Source organism: Vicugna pacos, chromosome 23, assembly GCF_048564905.1.
Source record: "Vicugna pacos chromosome 23, VicPac4, whole genome shotgun sequence".
NCBI lineage: Eukaryota > Metazoa > Chordata > Mammalia > Artiodactyla > Camelidae > Vicugna > Vicugna pacos.
In genome coordinates this window covers 11,926,587-11,947,245 of record NC_133009.1, presented here as the reverse complement: position 1 = coordinate 11,947,245, position 20,659 = coordinate 11,926,587, and the positions used below count along the sequence as shown (strand labels likewise).

The 20,659-nt window shown below is 47.9% G+C and overlaps 1 protein-coding gene across 1 annotated transcript in view; it reads left to right on the top strand.

The window, feature by feature from the left end:
• The window catches only part of KCNH1 (potassium voltage-gated channel subfamily H member 1), a 329,150-nt gene that overhangs the window by 253,109 nt on the left and 55,382 nt on the right, over positions 1 to 20,659 (top strand). Inside the window, exon 12 of the mRNA XM_072948224.1 lies at positions 1,635 to 1,831. Within this exon, the coding sequence (XP_072804325.1) occupies positions 1,635 to 1,831 (197 nt within the window). The remainder of the gene's footprint in view (positions 1 to 1,634; positions 1,832 to 20,659) is intronic.

Sequence of the window (20,659 nt, the reverse complement as noted above, 5' to 3'; positions counted from 1 at the left end):
CTAAAAGCTACCCCAAGCATGTTGCCTACTCATATTGAGTCAGTAAACCATCTTCATAAATTCGCACTGCACCTTATTTCACAAACACGTAGGGAACTGTGAAATAACGTGTCCAACACACTTGCTTTTCAGTTTATGTCATGGAGATGCTTAGAGAAGGCTGTACCGTGGAGCACCATATATATTTAGAGAGGACACTTTTTGGTGTTTGAGAAAAGGTCAAGTCCTGTCCAGGTGCTTAAAAGTCTAATTGCCTCCTTAGCCTGTGTTAGGAAAACAGCTGCCCTGTCAGTCACACGGCGTCACGGGTACCTGGGTCCTGGCTGTGGCGTGTGGCTGAGCTGGGTGCACAGGCTGACGGCTCTCTTGAGGATTGTCAGCTTGATTTTTCACCCTTGTAGCGTTGTTTCCTTCCACCCAAATACTCCTCTCTGGCTCCTTGGGGATTCAAATGTGTGTTTATCTGGACTGAAAATTTAGAGGTGAGATAAACAGCATTTCAAGCTGTTTATAACCAGAGGCTGTGCCAGGAATGAATTAAGCTTTGCATTAGATGTATGTTAAAATATTTGTCTCTGGAAAGGGTAGGAAGAATATCCTAGGCGTGAAAAGCAGATATTTAGAGGAGATTGATAGAAATTTGACCCAGAATATAGCGACGTGGGATTAGTGCTCTATTGACTTGTTAAATATAGTCTCGTGGAATGCTGCATAGAGGACCCTGAGATGCCATTTACATTGGGCTTGTGTTTTTATACCACCAGGAGGGCATTTGGCAAGGCGGTGGGCATGGAAGGGGGTATGGGAGAGAGGCTGAGGAATGAGGCACCGCAGACAAACCTCAGGGCAGTGGACAAAGAGTGGCGAGGATGAACTTCCATGGAGCTCATTCTAAACAGGGGACACACCTTCAGTTCTTCAGCTCCCGATGAAGAGCCCACAGCTCCCCGTAGCAGCCTCAGGCTCACCTCTCAGCCACACTAATGCAGATCCACAGCCTGCCTTCCTCCGTCACTTCTCCTTTGCCTGAAAATATTGTGAAAACTCCTACTATGTGCCAGACACTGTGTTAGTGGAGGGTTGAGACGTGGGGACTCTCATGTTGGGAGACAGACAAAAATCAAGTAAACAGTACAGTTACAGGTTATAGCTGGTGTTTTGGAAAACTGGGGGTGACAAAGAATAACACAGGGTCCCCCTTTTGGAGAGGAGGTTCAGGAGGTAACACGAATGATCCCAGAGTCATTGGTTATACTTTGACGTGTGTCATATGGTCTTTTAAAATTTCTTTTTTTAACTTTACTTTTGTTTTTTGTTTTTTGTGGGTTTTTTTTTTTTTGGTGGTGGGGGCAGGTAGGTGATTAGGTTTTTATTTATTTATTTATGTACTTTAATGAGGGTACTGAGTATTGAACCCAGGACCTCATGCACGCTAAGCACGCCTCTACCACTGAGCTATACCCTCCCCCTACTTAAAGTTTCTTAAATTGCATGTCGTTAAGGTGCAAATTAAAATCACATTTGCCTTTTCTGAGCCCAAGCCGTAGCCTGCCAAATGGGCAGCATTCTGGTAGACGGTAGTGGCCAGGTCCTTCCTGGCTGGCACCTGACTCATCACCACTTTCCCTCCTCAGGGAAAGGAGACGTGTTTGGAGACGTGTTCTGGAAGGAAGCCACCCTTGCCCAGTCCTGTGCCAACGTGCGGGCCTTGACCTACTGCGACCTGCATGTGATCAAACGGGACGCCCTGCAGAAAGTGCTGGAATTCTACACTGCCTTCTCCCATTCCTTCTCCCGGAACCTCATTCTCACCTACAACTTGAGGAAGAGGGTAAGCTAGCGGCTTCCTTTTGCCTTCTACCCAGAGCAGTGTCTGTGCACTTAGGATAAACATGTGGGCAGGGAAAATCCTTTCGCTGTTGATTTAAGTGGAGCAGTTGGTTCTGTAGAGGTTCTGTTCATTGCCTGCCCTTCAGAGCTTTTGCTGTAAGACGGGAGAGGGGGTGTTGCTAGATGAAAAGGTGGATTGATTCTGGTGCAGAAGGGATTTGTTCACGAGTGTGTCTGTGGGCTTTTCTCCAGTAAAATCTAGACTGTCTAGTATTTTGAACAGGTGAGTTAAAAATGAGGTTGTTAGTCAGCAAAATGGCTGAATAGGAAGACTTAGTTGATGGAAACTGAATTCTCCCTGGCAACTAGGACCCACTAAATGGTGTGAGGCTGTTAGCCAGCTGGTATTAATTTTTTTTAAAGGTATGAAAAGGATTCAGTGGGGTCCAGAAAATAAGAAAGATATGGAATCCGATTGCCTAGAGAATCTTTTGTATACAACTGCCAATTTAACTGGCTGAGAAATGAGTAGTAGTTTTTAAGAACCAGAAGATTTCTCATCTGAACTTGTTTCTTTTACCTTCATCAGAATTGCTCCATCTGTCTCTGGGAGGAATGAAATATGTGTCTTGTACTCCAGGTTTTCATGACCGGCTTTCTTGCATTTCATTTATCTCCTCTAGTTAAGGAGGTGGCTCTTGACCTATAGAAACCATCCAGGGAGCTGTCATAGGAATCTTTCTAGAAATGGCCTCATGCTCTCACCCCTCCCCAAAAATGTTCCTTTTCTCATGGTCCCTGTCTCTGTTAACATTGTCAGTATAGCCCCGGGGTTCCACCCTGCCATCATCACTGATACTTCTTCCCCGTCTCCCATGCCTCAGTTTACCCATCAGATCCTATTGGTTCCACCTGAGCTCTCAAACCTGAGTCCGCACTTTGCTTCCCCACTCAGGGCTCTCCCTGAGCTCTGGGACCACACGCCCCTGATCCCAAGCCTGCCCGTGTCTGGACCAAGCTGTCGTCTGCAAACGTACCCTCCCGTCTTCTGTCGCTCCTCAGCGCAGCGCTTCCCACTTTGGCCATGTGCGTGGCCTTAAAACCAAATTGGACCGTGTCGCTCCCCTCTGTGAGGACTTTGTGCTGCCACCCGAACTGCAGAGCAGTGTCTACACACTGCGGGTTGGCTTATGTGGTTTTTCACATCTGCAGCCCGAGCGTAACCCCTGCACCCCAACGCCAGCCGCTCTTCCCACGCCCTGCTCTGCCACCCTGACCCATCATGAAGACGGCCCCCACCCTTCCGGAGCTGTGCCTCTGCGTGGGCTTTCTCAGCCTGGGGTTCCTCTCTCTCCTTCTGGGTGTGAAGGGTTCCCGTTAACCCTTAAGACTCTGCTGAAATGTTTATTCGGTCGCTCCTCAGACCCAGTCCATGCCAGCGGAACTAGACTAGGCATTTAAAACCGCATAGCTCTCAGTTCCCCAACTCCAGGAACCTAAAGGCTGAGAAGGAAGACCCGCCAGGGAAGAGTAAGTGCAGCGCGTGGTGCTAAGTGCAATGAGTGTGATTTGTACAAGATGGCACGGGGATCATGAAGGAGGAGGCGGCTAGAGGGGGGCCAGGGAGAAGATGTTGAGGGGGTGATACCTGAGCTGAGTCTTCAAGGGTGAGTTTGCCAAGCAAAGAGACAGAGCAGGTGTTCCAGTTGGACGGGCAGTTTAGGTAAAGGCACAGAGAAACAAAACAGCCTCTTGCCTTCCAAGTTTTTTGTACAAAGTTCCGAACGCCTGTCATCGGGTTATCCCAGCAGTAGGCTTCTGCCTGTTTAAAGTTCCTTGAATTTTCTGGCCATGTGAGTCCCTGCTCAGAGACCCGGGAAGGCAAGGGCTTGGTGCCCTGGTGTCCCCCATGCCTAATGCAGTACAGGGAATTAAAAACATCTGGCGATGGCAGGGAGCGAGAGATGGGATCTCTGTGCCTCGGTTTCCACATCCTAAAATGGGAGGTTGTGGCTGGATGACTTGTATGGTTCTGTCATTTGAAAGCTGGCCATTTAAATGCCAGTGGGGAAGGTGCTGTGGGGGAGAAACACATTCGCAGTTCTTCCTGGTTTATCTGGGAACATGGAATGCCTGCTGGTGATGCTTTTAGCCAAGTGGATTCTCTCAAAGTCTATTTTTTGACTTATTCCTTTTCATCAAAGCATGTTGATTACAGTCAGCTTTCAGTGTTGCCAATCATGTAGGTTGAAAAAAAGTGCAGTTTGGGTTATTTGGTGGAGTGATCATCTTGGAATAACTGGGGGTCGAGTAAACCTGTCTTAAAAAAACAAGAACAACAGCGGGCCAGCGGTCAGATTGCTTTTCTGAGTGCAGAATGATTGACAGCTCTGCAGAAGAGAAGCCTCAGGGGCCACATATTTGAAGGGCTGTTGTGAAGGAGCATTAGGCATGGTCTGTGTGGCCAAAGGTGCAGAGGAAGAACCAAAGTGTAAGAAAGACCTTGGAAAAGATCAGCGCTGCCCAGTGAATGCAGTAGGCAGCTCTGAGTGGCATCTGGTTTCTTGCGCTGAAGACACTTAGGCGTTCCCCCCGGAAAGCCTGCAGAGACATTGTGGAGGGGACTTCGACACCAGTGGAGAGTCAAATCAGTTGACCTTCATATGTCTTTCCAGTCTCAAATGCTGTGAGTCTGGCATGGATCCAAGAGAATTTTAGTGAGATCCTTTATATGAAGAGATAGCCATTCTTTTTCTTGGAAAAAAAAAAAGAGGCTTGTCATTTTGGGATGTTCATTGTCGTCTCTCATTGTGTCCTTCTGAGAATTAATTCCTCGTCACACAGGGCATAGAAGATGAGAACATTACATGCATGAATCATTCTTGTAGCTATTTTTTTCTGGCAAAGTGAAGTGTATTCTTGTGGCTGTTTCTATCTTGGCAGAATCGAGCACGTTATTTGTAAAGATTCCTGAGAACACAGTGCCTTTGACATCTGTTTGGGGAGTTGTTTGGTCTTGGAGCTCTCCTCCAGTGCACAGCAAGGATTCTGCGCTGGAAGGGGCCCCAATGACCATCCAGTCTCTCTTCCATTTCCCCACCACCCTCATTTCATAAATGTGACATGTTATAGAGAGGTCATAGAGTTGGATTGATAAAGAAAGAATTGGAGCCAGAAACAACTCACTGACCAACCTCTTCCTGCTTCTCACAGCTTCACGACTGACCCTGGCCTCTGTACTCCAAGCTTCACCCCATTATCCCTAAACCCATGCATATGAGCACCGTCCAGCCCCCAGGACTGCTCCTGGGACCCAACTCAGGAAGGATCTGTTACCTTCCTCTGTTTCCTCCAATGACACCTGAGGTCAAGGGCAAGGATGAAGGAGGTGGAACCTGAAGGTCAATCCAGTACTTGGACCTTTGGTTTTCCTTGCCTGCGGGCTCTGAGGCAGACGAGCCCTCAGTCTGCATCCTGCTCTGTCACTTGGTGCTTCTGCAAGCTCTCAGTGCTTTCTCATGCAGAAAATGGGGATGTGGAAAATGGTCCACCTTGTAGGATAATTGTGAGCATTAAATAAGATGAAACTTGCAAAACTCCTACACACAGGGTATTAAATCGTATTATTATTTTGTTTTGTCCGCTTGACACCCTATTCTTTCTTCTCTTGTGCCTCTGCCTTTGCAAATACAGGATACTCGCCCTGCAGGATGCTCTGTTGGGGGGTGTTACCCCAGGGTTCTCTGCAGCAAAGGAGGGGCCAACTGCTCTGACCTCACTGTCCGTTTAGCTCCTGTCCATGGAGAGGCCAGTACTCACTCATTTTTTTGGCCAGTTCCATTCTTAGAGGGGAAAATTAGGTTGGTCTGACATCTTAGTCACCAGGGCGTGAGTATTTTGCCAAGAGGAAAGTTCAGCCTCCTTCTTTCTTCTGGGGGAGATGGCGTGTAGTTGTCCATGAAAAGAAGATGAAGGGGCACCTTCTTCATCCCAGACCCTCGGCTTTTTAGGGTGCCAGATTCTCTGGAAATTTTCCTATAGGCAATCAGAGCTTTGCACACAGTGAATAGTAATATTATTATGAACTCCAGATACGTCAGTGTCAGCGTGTGTTTTATGTCAGCTTATTAAATCCTCAGAACAGCCTCATGACATTATAGGATCAACTCCATTTCTCAAGGGCATAAACTTCCCCATGGAAAAGAGAATCACTTTTCCAAGGTCACCCAGCTAATAACTGGTAGATTCCTAATGCCGCATGTGTCCCTGACCCTAGTAAGCAGCACGGCACCCTTTGGTGGGTCTCCTTTAAGTATGGTTCTCAGCTTTTCCCCATAATGGTATTCTTTGGCTTCTGCTTTCTCCCTGATGCCACAGGGGTGGCATAGATTGTCTCCAAAAATCTCCAACAGCCTCTGGTCTCCTGCAGAACACTCAGAAAACTGTACAGTACATCACAGTCCTGTCCCAAACACTTTGAGAAGTGTTTTCCCTTCTGAGTGACAGCTGCACCGTTGCTGGGTATGCTGGGGAGGCGTGCCAGGGGCAGCAGGTCAGCCTGGCCATGATGTTAGTGCTGTTAAGAAGAGTACCCGCTTTGGAGTTAAGGACCTGGATTTGAACCCTGGTGTGGCTTTCTGCCCTTGTGTAAAGTACTGAACTATTCTAAGCCTCAGTTTCCTCATCTGTGAAAAGGGTCTAATTAAAGTCCCTCCTAACTAAGTTTCTTGAGAAGATCACATATGTTAAAAAAAAATGACATAGTGCCTGTGGGAACCACTCACTAAATATTTGTTCTCTTCTTTTCCCCACCACCTGTCCTCTCCTTCCACCTTCAATCTAAGAGGTTCTGAGTTCATGCTTTGCTCCCCTCCATTGATAACCAGACCCTTTCTTGAATCAGTGTTTCACTTGGGCTCTAGTCTCCTTACAGCCAGAGGTGAGGTCTTACTTGCTGGATGCTGGCTTGGCGATCAGTCCTCCGACTCACCGTTAGGACAGTAGAGGAAATGCTTGCAATTAAATGATGTACCGCAGACAAGCAATTAGGTAATTAACAGCAGTCAGTACATGGGATAATTGGCATGTAGGTAATTAGCAGCGTGGTTCTCATTCTGTGTGTGTGAGGCTTTATTTCTAAAGACAATATTGTTGTGTTTTGGAGTATGTTTTGCATCGTGTTTGCATATAGTAATTTGTTCCAGGATGGATTTTTCTTAGCTCAGTAAGGTCCCAACCCAGTGAGTCTGGGAGGGAGCTGGGACTGTAGTTACTGGTGGTTTCAAAGCAGGAGCCTCCTGAAGCCTGTTTTCTAAAACTAAGGTTGCCATAGTGAACTGTCTTGAATACTACACGTACATTTCCGGCCCACTTTCACCAAAGGGCATTTTATTCTGGAGAAGAGATCAAAGCCCTGGGGGCTTGGAGAGAGCTCTGCTTATAAGTGGCATTGGGAAGCCTTTAAGTTTTCTCCCTGAACAAATTCTTGTGGAGGGTTGGTAAGATGGGAAGACAGCAAAGCTGGGTGTTTAGAAATGCATCCCCTCCCTCACTGAATCACTGAGTTTTTAAAACGATCTCTACATAGCCCATATTTTCCTTGTCATTCCTCCACAGTGAGGGCTTCGGTGGAATTAAAATCATCTATTAGACTGTCAAACTATAAAGATAAGTTTAAAATCAGGGTGTTGGAATTAGGGGTGGGGAAGGGGCCAGATGCTGTGAGTGATAAGACCATAATTCTTTCAGGACAACAGAATATAAATCAAAGCCAAGTCCTTTTTTTTTTTTCTTCAAGAGGATCAGGAGTGATGTTAGGGACCTGTGTGGACTTCCATGAATTTTCAAGGATCCTCCCTAGTACCCCCCAAAACATAGCAGAACCCCACGTGATCCTGTGGGTGGGAGATGATGAAAGTGCTTCATGCTTTGTTATGTATAAATGAGCTTAAACTGCAGGTGGTCAGGCAATATCTGGCCGTTTCCAAGGAAGCAGTGACGAGCTGCAGTAAGTGTGGGCTGTAAAGCTAGACCTCAGCCACTTGTTACCTGGGGAGGTGGATGTGGCTAGAGGGGAGTTTGAACAAGTACAACTATTCCTCTTCTGTGGATTCATACTACAAAGGCTATGCTGTGGGAAGGATGCTCGAGTGCCAGGCGCAGTGCCTTACGTGTAGCAGGTGCACAGTCGAGACAGTTCCCTTCCATTATCTGTAGGAATGGAGGGGGCAGAGCAAAGAAGGAGAGCAGGGGCTGTAATCCTTTGGCTCACAGAACGATCATATAGAGGCAGTAGGTTGTGGTGGTTAAAAATGTAGACTCACGTCAAGGGTCCTTGGGTTCCAACCCTGGCTCTCCTTAGTGATCTTGGGCCAGTTACCCAACCTCTCTGGGCCCTAATTCATTCATTGATAATACAGGAGCAGTAGTAGTACCTTAGAAGGGTACTTTGAGGCAGCAAGTTCTTAGTGTATGTGTTCTTATCATTATTCTTACTGCTGAGTTGAGCTATTCTGAAAATGCAGAGAACCCCTCAGGTGCTCAAAGTTTTAAAAGGGGAGTCAGGGCTGAATTTTTTAACCCCTAGAAGTTTCCCAGACAGATGATTCCAAGATCTGTGCCTAGACCTCTCAAGTACCAGAGAACCAGTGATTTATCAGTGAGGTTTGGTCAGGAATGGTGCTGCTGGACTCCTCATGGATCTGATTTCCTCTGGGACAGAAGGATGGAGGGAATGGAAGAGCCCAAGCTGAAAGAGGTTGGGTGGGGGGAGTTGTAATTTACCTTAACCCTTATCAACCTTGTTGTCCGGTCACACCATGTGTTTACCTCAAGTTGGAAAGGCTCTGGCCTACTTCAGAGGAGTGTGAGGCCAATACAGTCCTTTGGACAGTAATGTACTTTCCTAATCTTTTCTTAGAAGTGTTGTGGTTGACTGGTAAATAGTCAGGGGCTGATGAGTCCCAGACTCAGGCTCAGTCCCCAGCTGAGCAGGTTGGCTTCCTGATGTCTCAGGTGTTGAGTCCAGCATCTCTCACTTTTATTTGGCCCTGAACACTTTTTCAAATTATGCCAATGAGTATCTATTATCTACTTTAATAGATAATAGATAATGTATCTGTCAGAGCTGGTGTTTTGCAGAACATTTTTAGGAAATAGGGACTGCATGATCTTTTTTTTATTGAAATGTAGTCGGTTTATGAGGTTGTGTCAATTTCTGGTGTACAGCATAATGTTTCAGTCATACGTATACATATATTCCTTTTCATATTTTTTTCATTATAGATTACTACAAGTTATTGAATATAGTTCCCCATGCTATTCTGTAGGACCATGTTCATCTATTTTATATATAGTAGTTAATTTCTGCGAATTTCAAAGTTCCCTTTGCCCCCTGGTAACCACAAGTTTGTTCTCTTATGTCTGTGAGTCTGTTTCTGTTTTGTAAATAAATTCATGTCTTTTTTTTTAGATTCCACATACATATCATGTGGTATTTTTCTTTCTCATTCTGGCTTATTTCACTTAGTATGACAATATCCAATGGCATTATTTTATTCTTTTTTATGGCTGAGTAGTATTCCATTATATAAATATACCACAACTTCTTTATCCAGTCATCTGTTGATGGATATTTAGGTTGCTTCCATGGGACTGGATGATCTTTAATCTCTCTTCTGGCTCAGATGGTCAGTGACCTGCAGAATGGACAGGTCTTGTCTGTGAAACATTGAGATACCAAGGAGACTCAGCAGAGGGAGTCTCATCACTGAGTCCTCAGTAAAATCCCAAACCAAGATTGCTAGCAGAATCTCCCTGCCTGCTGAACATCCTCAGCTCCCCCTCACCTCCCCCCAGGGGCCCACTCATTTTCTAGTGAACAGCCAGCCTTGTGTTACCATAGAGCACTTGGCAGCACCTGTGTTAACAGAAGGCTGCTGAGACATGCTTTCTCCCTAGCCTCAGAGCCCCTCCTTGCAAGTCACTCTATGGTTATTTAATTGGCTGTGTCCAATTTCATGTCCCTACCTCACCTGCCATGTGTCTGTGCTTCCTTGTTCCCATTGAAATGCTCCTCCTACTCTTAAAACTTTACTCTTAGGCTATGAGCATGTCCTTACAAATTTTGCCAGTGAGTCATGGCGGTTTTTGTCCTAGCCCCTAGCTTTTAGTAAGTGGAGCATCAGGATTTGAACCTAGGCTGCCTGTTATCAGGTAACTTCCCTTCTGAGACGTTAGATTAATGGAGGCAAATGTTAATTCAGTCCCTCCAGGGGAACGTGGAATGCCTACATCAGGAGCTCACATGCATAGTCTGTCCCAGCCCAGATGTTCATGCAGATGGTTTTCTAGTATAATGTGTGTCATGGGGCCACCCAGTTTTGGTGCTTCTCACTGCAAACTTTGTTGTTTGTCATTTACTTGTTCCTGGTGTCACTTAATGGTCTTGTTCTGCCCTTAGTGAACTTAATCTTCTAGAGCGAATCCACAATGGGGCCCTGACTCCGTATAGCGGCTCTTCAGTCTCTCAGGTGTAGGTGATTCAATACGCACTGGTCACCTCACTATACTTCCAATTATGTTTCCAGTTAACTCTCAACTGTGTGTCTTATTGCTAAGTAGAAGCTCCTTAAGGGCTGAGCTTTGTCTGCCTAACTCAGCTCTGTCCTGATCAATTTTCATAGAGCTTGGTACAAAATAAGCATTCAATAATTGAATGAATGAATGAGTAAACGAATGAATAAGTGAATGAATGAATGAGTAAATGAACAAATGGACCAGCCAACCAACCAATGAACATGTAAGTCCACCACCTCACTGAGCGTGTGCCTTTCTCTTGTTACTGCTAAAGATTTTTGAAGCCTTGACTGGAAGGTAATATCTGTGGAGACACCATTCCTTCTTTCTCCCTCTGAAGCTTTGCCCCTATACCCTACACCTTTCCCCTTTTTTCTTCCCCAGGTCCTAGATATAGAGGTCTCTCAACCTCTGTAGGTACCACTGATGCCAGCATACAATAGTGATAATAATCACTCTCCATTTATTGAATGTCTTCCAGCCAAGTACATGCCAAAGCCTTTGCATGCATTATTCTCTCATGTGCTGAGTAAACTGAGGCCCAGTTAGGTTACATAATTTGTCCCAGATCCAATAAGCTAATTGGAGCTAGAATTGGAGCCCAAGTCTGGCAGTTGCCAAGACCACATTCTTGCTTTTGTGCTCCCCCCAAACCCAAACATGGACCTCACGTCCCAGATCCAGGGATAGCAGCCCCAGCTCCTGCACCCTCAGTTCCCTGGAGGAGCCTATCAGCCACATGATGGCTTTGGAAACAGCGGCACACCCTCCGGGTCTCCTGTGTCATTTCATTAGAGAGCTGTCACCTCAGGGCATCTGGGCCTCGTGGAGGCCCCGCAGGACTGGATGGCTGATGGCTTTTTTTTTCCCTGCCTAGATCATAAGCTTACATAGGGCTGATCCTCCTGCCAGTTACTTTTCTTTTTTTAATTGGAGTATAGTTGATTTATAGTTGAGTATAGCATAGTGATTCCACTGTACATGTGTATATTTCTTGATGGAGGTGGGCAGGGAAGGTACCTGGCTGGGAGAGAAACCCAGTCCTTTGTGGGCACCCCTGTGTCTCGTGGAAGGCAGCTGTACTCCCTGTGGAGGGCACTCGTACCCCTCTGCGTCGTGGTGGACAGGGCACAGAGATGGCCAGTTAAATGGCTGGTGCTTAATCAGGAAGGTGTCTTTGCGTGGTTGATGGGAAAACAGGGAATCTGCGTCACGCATTGATAAGAATCTGAGAAGAGAAGGCCTACTGCAGGAACCACTAGTCACTCTCCTCACCCTCCCAGTTTTTTTCTTGCTCCTTACCCACCTAGGTTTACCTGAAAGGAGGTCGCCTGAAGACTTGGAAAGGGAATTTATTCCAGACTTAGAGGCTAGGGAGGCTTCAGGAGTCGCCTTTTCTGGAGGTGTGTAGAGGCTGCAAGGAGAACTGGCTCAGCCTGGACCAGGATGTGATGCCCTCGGGGCCAGAGCGAGCTTGCTGTCTCTTCTGTACTTGGCAACGTTGGAGGGACCCAGGAGGTCCTCACACCTCTTACTTTCTAGGATTTTACGTCCACCTAACTCTCCCTGGACCTGCCTATAGTAGCAAGAGCCGCGTATTTTCCATGATAGATTTATTTTTCAGAAAGCCCCTTGATGTGGGCAGCATGCCGAGGGTGGTGCCTTTGTCCTCCGAGATCTGTTTGCAGACGGCTCCTGGGTTCTCCTGTATTTCCCAGCACACTCCTCGCAAATGCTTACACCAGACATGAAAACAGCTTCTGGTTCACAGAGTATGAATTTTTAAAAGGACGCTTGTGTGTATTATCACACTGAAAATCCTGCGCTCCTCAGGCTGGAGTACGTCGTACATTTGGCGCCTCCTGTTGGTGATGTTTGGTAGTGCACCGTAGCCACGTTGGATGTCTGAAACCAGCTGGATGAACAGAGAAGTGAAGCTGGTCCCAGGGCCTGAAGCAGGGAGAGGGGCTTCCCTGGGCCTGGGACAAATCCTATGGCAGATGACGGGGAGTGGGGAGGATGACATGGAAAAAGAGGAGAACACCTGCAGAGAGAGTTAGGAAATGGCATAAATACTAACAATCCTGGGTGACCGATATTAACTGGACTTAAGTGGTGATCATTTCACAGTATGTACAAATACTGAATCATTATGCTGTCCACTCAAAAGTAGTAGAGTAGTACGTGTCAGTTATATCTCAATTTTTAAAATGCTGAATCCTGACAAAGTACACTACCGAGGGCTCCGTCACTAGCAGCAGACCGCACAGTAAACTGGACACCTTTCCTTCCCTAAAGTCCTGCTCTTAGGCTCTTGGAGAAATCTTGCCACAGAAATGTGATTTAATTTGATTTCATGAAAAAAGATGATAAAATGATTAAGTCTCAGGTGGTGTGAAGGTGCCGTTTTCTCTGACATCTTGTCTATTCGGTTTTCACTTGGCTCCGGGGGAGGACTCAGAAAATTTGCTTGGAGTGGAATCTTTTCTTTGGCCCTAGGATGGTGAGGGTCAAGGGAAAGACTTGGGCTAAGCCAAAGAAAGGAGACTGAGAAATAAACCTGTATCTGGAGCATTTCAGGAGGATGAGCAGATTTTGCAAATACTATTTACTGAAGAGAGGAACCTGGTCCCTGCTCTGCACAGCTGAACCCTCGCACAGGGAGGCAGATGCCTTTGCTAACCCCAAACTGTGCGCTGGGCTGGAAGAAAAACCCAGGGCAGAGCTAGCATGCCAAATTCAGTCTTCCCCGTCCTTCTGCCTCACGGCCAGATGGATCCAGCAGCAGAGTGGCTTTGTTTCACTGTTGTGCTGCGTGCTGAGGGGACTGGGAAGCTGCCCAGGTTTCCAGCCTGGGCTTTGTGTTTAAACGCCTCCTAAGTCCATCCTGACGTTTCCCTCAGGTTAGAACCTGAACAGGGTTGCTTTTAGCTCAAGGCTTGTTGACTGATGCTGGAGGCAGCTCCTAATTATCTGTGGTCCCAGTGACAAAGCTCCTTGGAATCTGTAATCAGTCACTCCCAGGAGCCCGTCCATGTCCACCAGCCCCAACTCACAGCTGCGCCCTGTGCCGTGTGCTCTGTACTTCCTCCTCCCCCCTCTGCTGCTGCTGGTGATGGCTCCGTGTGCTCAGGGGCCACACAGGGGGCCAGAGCCTAAGCAGCTGCCCCTTTGTCCCTGCGTGTGCTTTGGCTACTGTCTCCTGCAGAGCTGGGCACCGTTTGCACGTGTGCACACATGCCCTTCTCACAGCCACGGCTGGGGGTTTGCAGGCTTCCCCATGGACTGGTCTGTCTGCCAGCGGTGTTGCGGCTGCCGTGTGTGTGTGTGTGTGTGTGTGTGTATTCATGTGTGTGCATGCATGCACACACTTCTTCCTGTCAATAACTCGTCCTGAAGGAGGCAGCCAGAGAGAAGAGGATAATCCGCCAGCCATTCCCTGCATCCAGTCACCCCAAGCATCTTGTTCCTCCACCAGCTGGTGTTGTGGGGTCTGCTTTGCTGGCTGAGGGAAGTCTTTTTTTCTTCCTTTGCCTCAGAGGTAAAGATTAGCTTGACATCTGTAAGCCCCAAAACCCTGTCATGTGCCACATGGTAGTCAGTTGATATTTGTCCATGTGTACAGTTTGTGGAGGGTAAATGTTCCCATTTGGGGCCACTTGGCTTGAGCCCCAAATCCTGCATAATTACAATGGGCTGAGAAGGGGGAGGGTACAGCTCAGTGGCAGAGCTTTTACTTAGCATGCACAGGGTCCTGGGTTCAATCCCCAGTACCTCCGTTAAAAATAAATAAATCTAATAACTTCCCCCCTAAAAAAAATGGGCTGAGAACAGGGGTTGGGGAGGGCCTGGGGAGAAGAGGAATCATGTATGGAATGTGCTCTGGGTGCAGGGCCCTTCATAGCATTTACAAATAATTCATGCCTGCAACCCCCCTGTGGCTTTACTGTGGGGTATTTATGATCTTGAGGCTTTGGTTCAGGAGGCAAAAGACGCTCCTCCATTGAAACAGTGGGAAGCCTGCATCCGAGGCCCTGGCCTGAGCCAGAGAACAGATGTCCTGGGAACATGCTGCCTTCCGCCCTCATGGAGCTTGGCCTCCGGCTGTCTTGGGCTATCAGTGGCATCTGGACTCCAACTCAGTTTCCACTTTACTTGCATGTCTTTTCTATTCTTCACACACGTGCTGTATGGCCCAGCAGTGTCAGGTTTCCCTCATCAGTTGGAGCTTCCTAGGGGGAAGGAAAACCATCAGACCAGAAGCTTCTTGAGGATGGTACCCTGGTGTCTCCCTACCACCTCACACGGGGCATCTCTAGGTGTGTGTGTTTCCTGTGGTGGCTGCTGGAACAGGCTGTTGCACACCGGGTGGCTTAAAACAATAGAAACGTATTCTCTCACACTTCTGGAGCCCAGAGGTCCAAAATCAAGTCGGCAGGGCCACACTCCCTCTGAAGGCTCCGGGGGAGAATCCGTCCTGCCCTCTTCCAGCTTGTGGTGGCCCCTGGCGTTCCTTGGCTTGTGGGAGCTTAACTTCCATCTCTGCCTCTGAATGCACATGGCCTTTGTCCCTTGCCTCTGGATGTCAAAGCTCCCTCTCCTTTTTCTTATAAAGACACCAGTCATTGGATTCAGGGCCCACCTGAAATCCAGGATGATCACATCTGGAGATCCTGAGATTGATTACATCTACCAAGACACTATTTCCAAATAAGATCATATTCCCAGGTGCTGGGATCAAGGACTTGGATGTATCTGGCGGGGTGCAGTTTAACTCAGGACACCTCCCTTTCCTCTTTCTCCTCTTCCCTTTCTTCTTCCTCTTCCTACGCTTTTGTCTCCTCGTCCTTCCTTCTCTAACCCTTCCCCTTCCTCTGCTCCCCTTTCCTCCTCTCCCAGCTTCCCCTTGAGTACCTTTCTAGCACAGGAATTGTTTTTCTTCTAAAGAATATTCTTCTGTAAGTGGTGTTTCTTCCCCTGGATGTTTTTTGGAATGAAGTCCAAGTATTTGGTTAATCCTTTGAGTCTCAGAGTAAAATGTCATTTTCCTTTGCTTCCTCTTGAGTAATATCTGCTTTGAACCCCGTGGAACTCTGTTTGACAGAGAGAGTTACAAAGCACAGATAGCATCGCGATCGCAGAGAAGAGCTCGATGTTAGACATCAGAGAGACCTGCCTGCTGGTAAAGGTTGTGAGACGGGGTACGTAACACCCAAGAGGGTATGGACTCCTGTTCCCTGCAGATGGCGCAGAACAGTCCATTGCTGATTGTCTAGCTCTGATCTCTGTCATTTTCTTGTTCTAAACCCTTTGATGGTTCCTTGGGGTAAAGTCCAGACCCAGGGTCTCATGTGGACTTGTGCTCCGGCTGCCACGCAGATTCAGTCTCCATGCTGTGGTCTGACGCCCCGCCGCACCGCACGACGGTCACAGAACCTGCTTCTTCCACCTTGGGATGTCCCCCGTCCTACCTCACCTCCTCCCTGCAAAACCCTAACCAGCTTTCAAAACCCAGCTCACATTCTTCCTATTTCCTCCCTCAGTCTGCATCCAGCTAGGACCTGTCTCTTCTCTAATTTGTCTTTTTACCCTGTTTTGTTTGTCCTTTGGGGGAGATGTCACTCTTGGTTTCATGTATGATTAAGCACAATTTTTTCCTCTGGATTTGGGGCCTTCTATTTTTATTCCTTGCATTCCTTCATCCAGTGCTTGGCGCTTAGTAGACAATAATTTAAGCAACTAGAATCACAACTAAATTACCACGCACCCTTTGTGGTTCAAGTTTAACGCTTGCCCCATGTTCCTAGCCAGCCTTCTCTTTGACCTGTCTCCAACGGGCACCCTCAGGCCAGGCCAGGCCCCTCCCCCAGGGGGACAAACTATCTCAATTTGCCTGGGACAATTCTGGTTTCAGCACTGAAAACTCCACATCTTGAGAAACTCCTCAGTCCCCAGCCGACTGGTCGCCCTGCTCCACACTCATCCTTCCTGACTGTTGCTGAACGTCTCTTTGAATTGAATTGGTTATCAGCCTCCATCTTTCTCTAGTCATTTGTCATGTGGGCACTGAAACGGCTTTCCTCACCTGCAGGTGGGTGTCTGGCCCCGGCCCTGGCCCTGCACAGCCCTCCCAAGGCTTCCCCCAAATGCATCTCATCAGTGTGACTTCTGAATTTGCCAGAAGATCAACAGCCTCCTCACCGGCTCTCTTCTGCTCCACCTCAGCCCAAACCCTAACCTGATCCGTGTAGCTGACCTTCCCAGGCAACCTTCCCCTTCTCCTTCCTCCTCCCAGTTCCCTGCCTTTATCACACCAAAGAGGGCCCAGGAGGACTGGATCCCAGACAGAACCCTCCCCCCTCTAGAGCCACCACAAAGATGCCGCCTCCATAAAACTCTGCCCAGGAAACGCTTTCCTGCCAGCTCTCACTGCCTCCCTCATTCTTCCTCTGGGGGCGCCTAGTGACTGCATGGAGCACGACCTCTTGGGGAGGGTACCTGGTGTCCTGGACTAGTTGTCAGGACTTGTGCTCTGCCCCAAGTTTATCATTATGGCAAGTCTTTAACCTCAGTTTCACTAATTATAAAATGAGAAAGTTAGGTAAACTTTAATATTTTTACCAATCTTACCAAATTTGGATGCTAAGGGTATCTGCCCACCCTGACTGCTCTGGAAAGCACAGATACAAATGTCCTAAGCCAGGCAATGCTGGGAGGAGGTCTCTGAAGTCTTGGCACATCCCCTACCACCTGTCCCTACTTGACTTATAATTCCCATCTTTATCCTTTGATTCCACATAATCCCATCCTGGCCTGGCTGTGAATAGGATAAAAAAGGCACCACCTACAGCTTAAGAGATTTTTCAGTACAATTAGAAGACCATGATGCCTTTCCCATGACTTGGCTTGCAAAACTGAAGATTTTGGAGGAGAGGTTAAATTCCCGAGCCTCATTCCTGGCTCAGTTTCCACCAGACCCAGAGCTGTGTCTGGTTTTCCCTCTGTGCCCAGACGAGCCCTTCGGAAGCTGCTTGCTGCTGCCCTGGGATGTCTTCCCTGGGGCTGAGTCTGTTGAAGCGATGGATGGGGTGACCTGCTGCTTCGAACTCTATCAAGAGTGCACGTCTGTGTGTGCGTGCACACGCACTTGTGACATCTGCGCCCCACTTTACTTTCACGTATTTTATCTCATTTGATCCTTGCCATAACTTTGTGAGGTTGCTCTCAGTACCGCCCATGCTGTCTTTTCTCTGCTGTCGGGGTTTCCGCATGCCAGGTACCTTCTCCCCTAGTAAAAATCTGCCCATCCATTATTATCCCTGCTTACTTAAAAGCCCACCTGAAAATGCTCCTGGTGCCCTGCATCCCGTCTGCCTCTCTGTGGGCAGGCGGTGCACCTGCCTGTGCTCTGAGGTTGCTGTGGGCAACTGTCCCGCTCAGCCAGCTGAGCTGGAGGCCTGTCCTATTTGGGTTCTTCTCGAGGGGCTGAGTGAACCTGGCGGGAACCCTGGTGGCATTTGAGTGGGACGGGAGACTGGAGGGTGTCAAGGGCTGAGGCTCCAGGGCCAGGCAAGACCTGACGGCTGAAAGCAGTAGAACCAGAGGGAGAATTCAGTCTGGGGCAGAGCGAGGAGGCCAAACAGAGCAAGCACAGGCTGAGCAGAGGCTGTGAAGGGGAAACGCCGGGAGGCTGAAGCCAGGGGCAGTGCCAGCAGATAGAACAGGGCCAGGGCTTCGGTCCTGAGGCTTTACAGAAAGCTGTGGAGGGCTTTAGTGTGGGGAGGCCTTGGGGTGACAAGCTCCATGTGGAAGCCCAGCCAGGGATGGGGGACAGGTCCCCATAAAGTGCCTCAGAATACCAGGTGTATCAGGAGGGTCTTTGGTACAAGGGCTTGGATCTGCCCCGGAAGGCCTTGGGCTTGCTGATCTTGGCCTCAGGAGTCCCCCCCCCCGGGGGAAATATGTTTTGATAGAATTATGATTATGGAATTTGTAAGTACCATAACATTTTATCTTTGTTCTTTTTTTTTCCTTTTTTTAACTGGGTACTGGATACTTTTAAAAAATCCAATCATAGATTCAGGTTTTTAAAAATTTTTTTTATTGACGTATAATTGATTTACAGTGTGTTACTTTCTGGTGTACAGCGTAGTGATTCATTTATATGTATATATTCCTTTCCATATTCTTTTTCATTATAGGCTATTATGAAATATTGAACATAATTCCCTGTGCTGTACAGCAGGACCTTGTTTGTCTGTTTTATATATAGTAGTTAGTATCTGCAAATTTTAAACTCCTAGTATGTCCCTTTATTGCTCCCTTTCCCCCTGGTAGCCGTAAGTTGGTTTTCTGTCTGTGAGTCTGTTTCTGTTCTGTAAGTAAGTTCATTTGTGTCGTTTTTTAAGATTCCTCATATGAGTGATGTCATAAGGTGTCTTTCTTTCCCTTTCTGGCTTACTTCACTTAGTGTGATGATCTCCAGCTTGGTTCATTTTATTACCGTTCCTCAGTAATGAGTCTCTCCCTAATGGGCGGCCCTGTACTAGGCACTGTGCTGTCTCTAAAACAAATCTGAGGATTTCAGGGCAGGGATTACATTTGGGGGATTATATGCCTACTTCTATATATAGTAGTTGCTTAATAAGTGCTCCGTGAACCGAGGATTTCTTTCTCCTGCTGATCTTTTAAAAGTGGCTGTCAGTGAGGCACACTGAGTGTGAGGTGTTTGTTTTGTTTTGTTTTTAATGGTCAAGGTTGGGCATGAAGGAGTAGAGATCACAGGATAAGAGAACCCAAGTACCCTCCCCCCTCCCCCATCCACACAGAATCCACCTGTACTCGGGAGCACAGTGTGTTGCGTCCTGTTGGCTTCCTGTGTCTTACACATGATGCATCGCCCTGGGACCCAGCCTTCATGCCCTGGCAGTGGTGGGCCCCTGAAACCAGCTCTGCCCTGGAGCAGAGCCACGGCACGCCCTGGCATGAGTTCTGCCTTGCCTTGCATTATCCCATCTATCCAGGATAGATAGTTTCTCAACTATGGTCTTTTCAACTACTTTCAGGAGCAAATGGGCATCTAGAAATAGAATTTTGGATATACAAAAATGCCAGAATTTTCATATTTAACAAATGGAGAAAAATATTTAAATCCGGGCTGTCCCCCCCAAAATTGAAGGGATGCGGCACGCCCATAAAGCATTTCCTCCCAGACATGCCCTGACCCTCATGCTCTCAATGCAAGTTCTCCCATCGGTTTTTATTCAGAGCACTGTTTTTGCCGTTTGTAGCCTTAAACAATTTGTAATTTTAAATATACAATCTTTGTTTGATATTTGCTTCTCAGAGCTGTTTTGTCCCTGCTGCACCCCCAGCAATGAATGGTACCTGAGTGCTGCGGGTGGGTCTCTCTGATCTTTACCTCTCAGGCACTAGGCAGTGGTTCCCAAGGAGTGGTCCCTGGTCAGAAAGGCTAATTCTTGGCCCCACCCTAGATCTATTGACTTAGAATCCCTGGAGCTAGACCCAGGATCTTGTATTTTGTCAATCTCTGCAGTGATTCTAATGCCTCCTAAATGTTGAGAACCATTGCATTAGGGTTTGGGACAAATTCTACGGTGTCACACACATGGGCGGAGGAACAGCCTTACATGGGCAAAAGCATCCTTCCAGTGGAGGGACCCTGTCCCTTCGCGTTCTTCCCATCTTCCGTCTTATACAGTAAGTGAGAGAGCAAGCTGGTAGTGAAGGGACCTAGAAGGGCCTTGGCACAGGCAGGCTGGATCTGGGGAGCCATTAGATGACAGGTGGAGTCTGGAAAAGCCAGTTGTCTGGCACCTGGAGACCCCTAGGGCCCAGGAAAAGCTGTCAACCCCACCACCCCAACAGAGTGGAGGCCCCCAGCCCCTGGAAAGCAGAGCTTGGGGTGCAGTCCCACCCACAGGGAGCAGGGGAAGCGCTCAGTCCCAGCTGGCTTACTGCCCAGACAATGCAGAGTGAGATCCCAGGGTCGTCGTGGGACAGCTCTGCTCCCAGCCCTGGCACAGAGCAGACACTCAAGCTTTGGGTGGGAGGGTGAGTGAGTAGGGTCACTTCCAAGTCTGAGGCTGATTCTGCCCTTTTGAGGTTTGAGTTGGTCACCAGCCGACCTCAATTATTTAAGCATAGTGATCCCTCTTAATGGGCAGGTCCAAGGCTCTATTAGCCCCAGTTCTGTCCTCACGCCTGAAAACAGGTGCTTGGGCTGGACTGC